Below are 10,991 nucleotides of genomic sequence, written 5' to 3' on the forward strand. Positions count from 1 at the left end.
TTTCAGAGACGATGTTGTATCATTTCGTGTAGCAAAACAATAGTTCGCTCGTTTCCGTTCTGGAAATTACGAAAATTCGATTTACACTGATGAAAGTTTTACACTGATGGAATAATGTCGCTAGTGGAAAAATGGCAAAAAGTGGTCGACCAATATGATACACATTTGTTTATTATTTATTATTGCAAATATAAGAAAAAAGTTGAAGTTTGATAAGAAATACGAAAAGACTTTTTCGACTACCCAATATATGCAATTCTAACACCTACACCTAGCAAAAATTCAACGAGTTCAATTGAATCAGGAATATAACGGTAAAATAAATAAAATTGTTAGAAAAAAAGTTGAAAATGCATTTTAAATTGTTTTATACATTCACTTGCTTCAAGCATCTCAGGAAAAAGCATTTTCTTCAATATTTTTTCGCACAGAGAACGAGATAGCGTTTCACGCTTTCCAATCGATGTGAACCGATTTGTCTGTGTTCATACTTTGACTGCTCCGTAGCATTATCTGTGTCCCTATGGCTACATATGATGACGAAAAATAACAACAACAGTCGGACAATCGCGTAATATTCGTAATCTTCGAGAGGGATCGTGTGGTGTCGCCATTTTATTGGTTGAATAGCAAAGCATTGAGCTGCCAAAAAGGATTTCTTATATACAATTTTGATTATATAACATAATAAGCTTACTGCTTGAGCCAATGTGCAAATCCTTTTAAATTTCCATACATACAAACACACACACATGAACACACATGTCGATATCGTTGCTATAAAACCACTTGACGCCGATAAGTTGGCAACAGATTCTTTTGGAAATCAATTTTTATTTTCAATTTAATTTAATCCGTAAAGTAGTGCCAACCAAATTACTGCATTCAACTTACACTCCAGGCCTTCGGCGCCACATGTTGCAACTTTACTTCGCCCGCTGCCGTTGCCCTTTTTGGCTTACCGCTACCGTTACATGATTGCAAAATGACCTCCGGCACAGCAGAGCTGCTGTCTTATCGCCCAATCGTAGTCGACAAAGAACTTACAGCCATTTAATTCAAGCTCACTCACACTTGCAGGCAGCCAGCCCTTACGTACATACAACAGCGCCAAAGCACGTATGTATGCATGTATAGGTGTGAGTGTGTGTGCGTGTGCAGTTGAAAACATTCATATATTTGCACTTTACTGGGTATTAAATGTAGTTTAGCACAATCCTTATTCCTGATGCTGATTAAATCCAAGCGCACACGCCAACACCAACACCAGCGCACATACTTGCGAACACAAGAATGTGTGCACATACATACGTACACAGGCGCAGAAAAGTTATGGTGGTTTTTAATTGAATTTCTGCGGATGAAGAAAAGGGAAAAAGAATTAAAATAAATAAAACAAATGCTGACAGCCCAATGGCTGGGAGGCCGGGCTGCTGCAGGAAAGCTCTTAGGCAACTTACTGCACAACCGGCAGTTTGGACATACGACCGGGTTGAACGGATGGCCGCCCACTCACACGCCCTAAACATCAGCAACTTATTTAAACGAAATTTGAAGATTTTCTGCCGTCGTGAACTCAATGGCCAGCCCGCCGACGTCACCGCGCTCTTGAAACGCGCTGGCTATTGTGCAAGCGCACAGCACGCAAATACACACACACAGCCACTTATACTCGTACAAATGTATATCTAGATGGCCACGTTGAATCGTTGACCATCAAAGGCGAAGAAGTCATGTTAAGTGTCGAATGCGATTGGCAATTAGTTGCGGAATTAAAGGATCAAGTAGTCAACAAATACAACAATTGCCACGTTACATACAAAATTCATTTGATCGCAAGGCTGGGCATACTTACAGGCGTTGCCACCCACGTTTGCGACGCGCTCAACGCCGTGGTCCTTCAATGCTTTATGCCGCGTTCATATTGTTGTTGCTTTTGTTTTCCAATTAGTGTACACACACACACGCATCCGCACATGCTCGGTCATGCAGTTATTGGCGATTGGCAAAATCACTCTTGTCCATAAACTGCCATTTACCCGCCCCGCTTGTACCGCTCCTCCACTCACGCGTTGGCAGAGTTTCCGTAATTCACTTAAAAGTTTCGTACGCCTTGCTATGGACATCATTATCACTTGTTTCTTTTTTACGCACAATTCTTAATTCTGTTGCTTCTCCTGTACGCTCCCTCACTCCCTTATCAATTCACTGCTTTCATTGCTTTATTGGATGAGTGAACTCGACGAAATCTCTGTTAACCACTTTTGCTTCATGTGGCCACTGCTCTGCTCTTCGCCTTTCATGGAATGCACTCAAGCGCGCACACACACGCTTTCCGGCGCTCTCGTGTGTGTGGGTGTGTGGTATATTTGGACTATTTTCGCTACTATTCGTTGGTGTTTTTTTGCTACACTCCTTGTCTTGCTCGCCTTGTGGGTCGCGCTATCAATTCAATTACAACTGTAACAATCTTAAACAATTAGACAACAGCAATCGGAGCGTCTCAACGACGTGAGTTTATCGTTTTGTTAAAGATTTGATTCCTTTTTTATTAGCTTCTCAATTTGGCTGTCGCCGACTTTCATCAACCGCACTTCAAAGTCGTAATTGCAGCTATTTTTGTAATTCTCTCAAGTCTTCTTTGGCGGAACCACAAACAATTTGCACTAAGTGGATACATTTACAATAAAATTGATATAAATATATATAAAAATGTAAATATCAAAGTTTCACTTGAAGACAGTCATAACTCAAAACATGCTTTATTCTTCTTTACTGGCGTAGACACCGCAGCGCGCCAGTCGTTTCTTCTTTTTGCACGGTGGTGCCAATTAGAGATTCCAAGCGAAACCAGGTCCTTCTCTACCTGATCTTTTCAACGGAGTGAAGGTCAGAACATTTCTCTCAAAAAATCGTAACGAAGCCTCATCATATGTTGTCATCGTCCGTGCCTTTGCACCATATAGTGGAGAGAGGACTTTACTTCTCAATTGCGTACTCAGTCTGAAGTAGCACCTGCTGTCAAGAGTTATAGTATTTTCCGTTGGATTTTGAGACTGACATTGTTGTTGCTGTTAATACTGGTTGCAAGATAGACGAAATTATCTAGGACTTCGAAGTTATGAAGATTTAGCTGATGCAATCCATCGGCGGCCGCCGCTTTGTTGTTCTTCAGGCGGGTAATTGCTATACGAACTATTCATGTTCGGGTAATGGAACGTCTGCTTTATCGTCATCAATTGTGGAATCGTGTTCACCATCTCCTGGCGTTATGCTTTCACTGTCATTCAGCAGACTGGAGTAGTATTCCCTCCATAATTTTAGTATGCTCTGGGCATCAGTCACTAGATCACCTCTGGGGGTTCTACAAGAAAATGCTCCGGTCTTGAAACCTTCTGTTAGTCGTCGCATCTTTTCGTAGAATTTTCGACCACTACCCCTGTCGGCCAGCTTGTCAAGCTTTTCATACTCATTTCGGCTTCTCTCTTTTTTTGCCTGCCTCTTCCCCTCAAAATATGCTTTACACTGTGTCAAATAATAATAAACTGCCGTCTAGCTGCTGGAAAAGCCGCTTTTCGACTTTAAGAGTTACCTGGTCCGTTGGTTGAAAAGGAAGGCGCGTGAGCATCAGACCGCAGCCGACTGCTGTTAGGCCGAAATTAGCTCTATTGTGCTCTAGGCGGTAATTAATTTGAGCCTTATCCGGCAAGCACCGGATTCTTATCCACCTCAACCGTCCAATTTTTCTTAATTTGGAGCATGTAGATAATGTTCCAGCGTATTTTCATCATCCGTGCATGCTCTGCATTCCGCAGGCTCCACTTTCCCACTTTCTCAAGTTGAAATATTAAGGATGGGTGCCCTATGCTGACCTCTACAATGTTACTAAGGCCCCTTTGGCCGAAAAGTAGGAACTTTTTGTTCAGTCCACCATCATCACCACTCCCAAGTAACTTGTGTTTGTGTTTCAAGACTTGAGGTGTTCTTATTAATATCTTCTTTGTAACTATAAGAAATATTTTGTTGGACTCTGTTCTTCTTTGGACCCATTCGCTTTCTTATAAAAACTAAAATGGATTATGTCATTAGCAAATGCCAGCATTTGAACATTTTTATAATTAAGGTCAGCATTTTTTATTGGAAATGAGCATTGTTGCTCCATTAAACGAGCTTAAGTTTTTCTTATTACTTTCTATTAATTAAAACATTAAGTGTATATAAGTTCACATTTAAATAATGAAGAAAAAACAGAATGTAAATTGCAAACCAACAGCAAAGAAGCAATGTTCTATTTTTAATTTAGTCCAACTGCAAGGAAATAAAAAATATAAGATGTGGCTTGTAAGCTTTTCTTCCACTAATGAAGAGCTTTGTGGCGGAAATTGCAAAAAACGGGAAAAGAAATGAACGAATAACCATTGAGCTGAGCATTTTTCGAACCGCGAGTATTTTAATTCGCGCCATGTAGAATCCAAAGTGTTGCAACAACTCGCCAACAGAGAACAAATTGCAACATGCAACAACAACCCACACACCTAAACTCACCTAAACAGCAGCTCAACCCACATAATTAGTGCGTTTTCATATTAAAAATGCGAAAATCAGCTAATTAGCAAGAGGAAAAGAGGAACGCCATAAAATTCATTTCGCTTTAACGAAAGAGTCCTTTGGCCAACAACAAAGCAACTACGCTGATGGCAATTAAAGGATTGCGGCTTAAATTGCTTTCGTTACATTTATTATTTTGCATATAACGGAATGTTGGTGTGTATATGCACAGGTTGGTATGTGTGTGTGTGTGTGAGTGGGTGTGTGTTTGTGCGCCTTGCTAAGCGGAAGTGACGGCTTCGCGAGTGGCGAGCGAACATGCGTTAATTTTCATTATTTACTCAGCAGCAATAACCAGTTTTTGCATAAAAATTACGAAAGGGGAAACAAAACAAAAGTTAAACTGTGTGAACAACCGAAAAAATACAAAATATGGCAACGCACTAACGAGTCCTTTATTAATTACGCAAATACGCAAACAAGGCGTCTGACCGACCGTCCGACTGTTTCGGTTAACGACGACAAGGCGACGCAGGAACTCCATGTACGTAGTCGCAGCGTGCGGAAGGGATGTAAAGGTAGCGGGCGAATTGGCAGGGGGGCGGAGCTTCATGGCGAGGAGTGAGGGAGGCAATGTGCGCTGACTGAAGTTGCTTTTTACACGCTGCAATTAGCAGGCGAAAATTTATATTTCATTATTACGGTTATTTGCATAACGGAGCAAAAAACTTTCCGCACAAACGAATACCGTCACGAAAAAAAATACGTCGTAGGAAGTGAAAAATTTCACAAATTTAATACTTTTACATGCATTCACAAAGCAATGCGTATACATACACACAAACATTCACACCAACAACAAAAAATTTAATTTTTGCTATTTTTAGAAGTTTCAAAAATTCAAAATAATCCGTCAAAGGAATTTTCGCAGGAGGAGTGGCATTGTTTTAAATGGAACACTGAGAGACTTATTCAGCAAGGAGTCTGCAACTAATTAAAAAAGGACTCAGAAATTAAGAAAAAATTAATTGAAACCAAGAAAAAAATTTTTATTGTGTTGTTGACAGCTTGAGATAATTAAAATATGTCTATATAAAAGGCTTTACTGAAGCCAATATGCATAGGCAAAGGAAGTCGTATCCAAAGCCGGATACCACGTCCTCAAAATCCATACTTTCACAATTAAACTAAACTTCGCGTTAACTTCTTCAGCTTTAAAAATATTTTTTGACGAAAAGTGCTCACAACTTTCCCTGCATTAACGGTTTAAGGTGTGTACGAAATGTGCTGTTTACCGACTCCTGATTCAAGGGACTTTTGCGCGCCTCCGCCATCAGACGCTCGTAGACACGCCCATCATAGCAACCTAAAGTGGAGCCCAACACACGATCATTGAAATCGAAACCATCAACCACAGAGACGGCATTGACACGCAAGTCCGCCAGCAAATGTTCGTAGCGAGCCTGCAGCTGATCGACTTGTCGCGCATTTAACGGATAAGACATTAAAATGTGACCCAAACTACTCAAACACAATTCCAGAACGAACAACTCAGCCAGCTGCGTGAGAACGTCCGCCAAAACGGGTTTCAGCTGTTTACAAAACTTTTCGCTCTCTTCCAAGGCGGTGCGTGCTAGGAATGCACGTGCATGCAAGGTTGCCACCTGTGTCAAACGTATGCCAGCTTTATTGGCTGCCAGCTGTTCCGATTTCAAAAGTTTACGCTGCTGTCTCTGGTACTCGTAAAGCGCACGAATGCTTTCTGCAGCCGCAAACTCTAAGAGTGTCGTCAGCATTGTGAGCTCAATATTTTTACCCCATTTGGGACGCGTTGCATTACGCAGATATCTGACGCTGTGTGGCAGTACTTTCCGTTTCAGGCCCTCCACATATTGTTTGAGGAGGAAGCGCGCAGTTTGCAGCAATAAAACCGTATTTTCGCCTTCGTAAGTACATGCGGCCGTGACGGTTCCATAGATTTGTTGGAAATTTGACGAACTCAAATAACCGTGACCGCCGCAGGCTTTACGTAATACTTCAACACCTTCTTCGGACTCCGATGAGCAGTATGCTTTGAGGCAACAGGACAAGGCATGCAGCTCTGGCAGGTTGCGACGCTGACCAGCATCCAACTCCTTCACAACATTCTGATACATGACCCAGACAACGTCGGCCGCAATACGAAAGAATATACCCTTTGCGATTTGTGGAAACAACTTCGCCTGTTGAGTGGTGTGATCCAAAATTTGTGGTTCGGGTTGGTCGGGTGCAATTGGACTCTGACGTCGTACTGCCGAATACCTGCACGTAAAATAAATGATAGAATGACTTAAAAATATATCCAATTTGCCTCAATTCCACTCTGTTACCTGGTTGCTATCGTAGCCGCTTGCAGTAAACAGAAGGAAACATCGCGTACAATCATTACACGCACAAACACCATGGTACCATAGGTAAGCAATGGTTCGGGTCCTTTCACAAAGCGTCCATTAGGGTGCACCTGTGCGTTTTTCATTAACATTTGGGTACGTGGTATGCGAACGTTCTTCAACCCCAGAAAACCATTATTCACACCATTCACTCCCAACTTCGGTCCGATCTCGCCCACATCTACACCCGGCTCCGGCAGATGCGTCTCTGCATTGCGTAGGCGCACCAAAAATGGATGCAACCCGTGGTGTTTTCCTTTTATATACAATTGCGCCATGACAATCACCATGTTGGCGCTGTGACCCAAACCACCGGGCCACCATTTGTACGCCGTTAGCGTTGGTGTATTCAAAATGAACTCTTCACTTTGTGCATCGTAATCGGCGCGTGTCTCCAGGCCGCGTATAAAAGTGCCATGGCCCAGCTCCGTTTGCGCATATGTGCCGATAATGCCATCCATGCGCCAAGCGCGATCGAACCATTCGCGTTGCTGCTCCTCCGTACTCTGGCCCAACAATGTTGGCAAGAACATCGAAAAATGCAAGCGCAACGGAAAGTTTTGCTGAAACAACGCCGTACCCAATGGGCCCGCCAGCAGCATTCGAAAATCGTACAGCGTTGCTATCGCGCTCTGCTGTGCATCGACTTTGCTGTGCGCATTGGCTGCGTGCCAGCGGCGCAGTTTGCCAAGGAATTTGCAAGCTTTCGCAATTGTGTACTCATAAAGCTCTTTGTGCGACATCAGCGACGTGTGTTGGGGGTCCGTCAAATCGGCATCTTCTATGAAAAGCTTATCTAAAGCTCTGCGCTCGTGCAGTGCAGCGCGACCGCCTGCCCACCACTCCGCAAAGTCTTCACTCGAAATGGCTGCACCCGCACGTTCGCGTTGGAGATCTGCATTCGTCATTGTATTTGCAACGCAAAAAATTTCACTTTCTTTGCTAAAAACTGTTTGGTTCTACTTTTAAATGGGTTTGTAGCACTTTTTTATAATATTTTACAAAACTGTATGGAAATGCACTGCGACCGATGTGTTACACTTACAGTTGCAGGCAAACTGGCAGACTGTTGTCAGCCTGCTTGCTTAAGCAAGTTGATAAGAGTTCTTTGTATTGCATTCTACCACTAAAAAATGCTTTCTGCAAGAGTGTTGTTTATTTGCGTCACGAGTATAAATAAAGCATTATCTTAAACATATGTATATAAAGCCAGATGGCTAATCACTTTTGCTTTCTGTCCAGTGAGAGACATAAGACTGAATGGAGCGCTTTGGAAAGCGTCGGTTGGAAAGGTACGCGTTCATTCACCTTTTGTTTGAGTGAACACTCGCGGAGTGAAAATACAAGCGAATAAGTGTGCATTAAAGCTGTACAGCAAGAAAGCTTCAGTTTTACTGAAAACAAGGTGGTTCGGAGGTAAATTAAACTTTTTAGATTCCTGAACCTTTTTCGGAATTCTTTAAGGAGTTTCATGGTTTTCACGGCTTCAAAAAAATTATTTTTTACTATCTTTTTTAATCGTATAACATTTATAGAATAATGTCTTAAATTCTCAACTTGATCCAAGTAATAATTTCTGTAATACAGTCTTCAAAAGTTACGCGTTCGAGGTCAGTATATAGTATATCGAAACTTAAAACTTTAAGCGCATTTTTCTCGAAACAGTGTTTTGAGAGTTATTTCCCGCGAACTATTGAAGCGATCATACACAGGACATATATTGTATAAGTCGGGATCTGTTCTCGATATATAGGAGTTTAATCTGCTACAGTATCCAGAACGAAGCTGTGCAAGGGTCACTCTAGTTCCTCTTGCCAACTCGATGCAATGGGTGGTGTTTTGACTTCAAGTACGCCATTTACTGCAAGGGAGTCGATGAAGGTTTTGATGGCTTTACTGCGAATAGCGGTCAGTGCTTGTCGGAAGTCTGGTCTGCGTATTGTCTGATGGCGTCGAGGTAGTTGAGGAATGGCCTCTTGATGTTCCTAGGAGGCGGTTCCACTCCAAGCAGGTGACTGCAAGGATGATTTCTGCAAAAGCACTCTAGCAGGAACTGCTTGGAGAGGAGTTCATTAGACTACTTAACTGCGAGCATCAAGGGGCATCCTGTCGTAGTCAGAAGTGCAGTATTCTAACAGGTGTGTTGCCGGAAATGACGTCATAATGACCGAGTTTTGAATATTTTACTTTGGAAATTTTACAAAATCTTCCTCCTTGTAACAACAAAAAAGTCTGGAAAAATACTTATTATATATGTAGAGGTCGTTGTTAGCTCGACGAAACCCATGCAACCCTTAAGTGAGCTTTAAAAAAACCGGACAGCAGGAGAAATGTCACCAAACACACAACAGAGTTCAAGCATCAATTATAGGCATTATTTAATGACCACATCAACATAATAAAAATTGTCTGCGTAAATTCAGAACAACGCTCTTAAAGCTCTAACATTTTCGAAATGCCTATCAAATTTAATAAATTCAATTTCAACTGCGAATGCGTATGGATATGTGTGTGCGTAAACGTTCATTGATTCGGCACTAAAATGTCCTGAATTTTCACTAAAAAAATTACAAAAAATACAATTTAAAAACCTTAACGGCCATATAGAAAGCAAAAACGGCAAGAGCATTGAGCAGTGATAAAAATCAACAGAAGTAAAAATTCAAACAAATGACAGTCAAAAGCAAACAAAGAAAAAGTTAGCTACCTTTATGCTCTAACAAAAAAAATGTATAATGCAAAAGTAAAACAAAAAGTTCAATAGCAAAAAACTCAATTAACCAACATTTCCAATTGAACGAATCGCAAAAAGCGAAAGCAACGGACGAAAACAAAAATAAACGTTTCGAATAATTGAAGTGAGCAAACCAAGTTAGCATAACGGCATATATAGTATGTACATACTATATGTATAGACGATCGCACACAAATACACCACACAAAAAGTTAATTACTGCCTAGAAGGTACTCGTAGGATTGACCTAATATTGAGCCAATACGCAAACGAATTAATGACAACAAATTATCACCGTTCCCGTTTAAGATGCCAAAATCTGAGCATTTACAAACATAAAGCCATATTTTAGGCATTTGCGTCGAAAGCAGCATGTGAAAAATCAGAAATGGTTAAAATAATGTGGGTTCTAACTGTCAACATACAAAAACTTTAAGCCAGCGAACTTTGCTCCTTTTTTGCTTATATTTCGTTATAATAAATAATAAAATAAATAAAAAACAATAATAACAATGTGTGTGCTAATAATTATTGTGTTTGGTTGGGCGATCTTTTTTTTTTGTTTTTCTTCAAATTAAATCCTTTCTTTTTCCCGATTTCGTGCTCACTGGTTACACTTTTTGCACCTCAATAAACGACAAAACATCGAATTTCAATGATATCGGAGGGAATTTATACTTGAGCAGCAAAAAGTTTTCTAAATAATTGAGCGTACTGAGAATTATGACAGAATATGAATGCATTTCGTTTTCAGAAACAGCATTCATCATTCGACTGGCTTGTAATACTGAGCATATTAGCAAAACAAATTGCTTAATGAGAACTCGAATCACAGTTGAGTTCAGAATTGATCGGTAAACCAACTGGAAGTTCTTAAAAACACGTTTCGATGGGGTATTCTAGTCTAGAGGCATACATTTTTAGTGATTTTTGAAGTATCTTAATAAAGGAATCAATTTTTTTACTAGCTTTTTATGTTAGTTATTTTAAAACATTACAAGCATACAGGAAAAAAATTTTTAAAAAATTTCAAAAAATAACAAAAAGGTTAAAAATTTCAAAAATTAGCAGTTGGTCAAGTGCGAGTCTCACAATAATAGCACGTGACGTACCCACGGTTTCAGGACTTCAAGCAAGCTGAAACCAAAAAAACAAATTTTATCAAAAATGTCTAGGCCGTACCCACTTTTTTAACTCCTAGCAACTAAAATCAAAAAAATATTAATGAAGAATAATGTCGCAATGTCTAGAACTACGGAAAAGTTTGAAAAAAAATTTTC

At 40.5% G+C, this 10,991-nt stretch overlaps 1 protein-coding gene across 1 annotated transcript; it reads right to left on the reverse strand.

The window, feature by feature from the left end:
- Positions 1 to 5,576: 5,576 nt before the first annotated feature.
- LOC126753618 (probable peroxisomal acyl-coenzyme A oxidase 1) lies at positions 5,577 to 8,245 on the reverse strand. The gene is made up of 2 exons (XM_050465210.1): positions 6,918 to 8,245; positions 5,577 to 6,849 (listed from the first exon to the last, which is right to left on the reverse strand). The coding sequence occupies exons 1-2, from the start codon at positions 7,883 to 7,885 to the stop codon at positions 5,790 to 5,792; spliced, it is 2,028 nt and encodes a 675-aa protein (XP_050321167.1). The 5' UTR covers positions 7,886 to 8,245; the 3' UTR covers positions 5,577 to 5,789.
- Between the last annotated feature and the right edge of the window lie 2,746 nt (positions 8,246 to 10,991).

This window comes from Bactrocera neohumeralis, chromosome 3, assembly GCF_024586455.1.
Source record: "Bactrocera neohumeralis isolate Rockhampton chromosome 3, APGP_CSIRO_Bneo_wtdbg2-racon-allhic-juicebox.fasta_v2, whole genome shotgun sequence".
NCBI classification, from domain to species: Eukaryota; Metazoa; Arthropoda; class Insecta; order Diptera; family Tephritidae; genus Bactrocera; species Bactrocera neohumeralis.

Excerpts from the sequence above, each read along its gene's own strand:
- LOC126753618 (XM_050465210.1), bottom strand. The coding sequence starts at position 7,885 with ATGACGAATGCAGATCTCCAACGCGAACGTGCGGGTGCAGCCATTTCG. Across the intron at positions 6,850-6,917 it reads GCGGCTACGATAGCAACCAG|GTATTCGGCAGTACGACGTC; the intron begins GTAACAGAGTGG and ends TTTTACGTGCAG.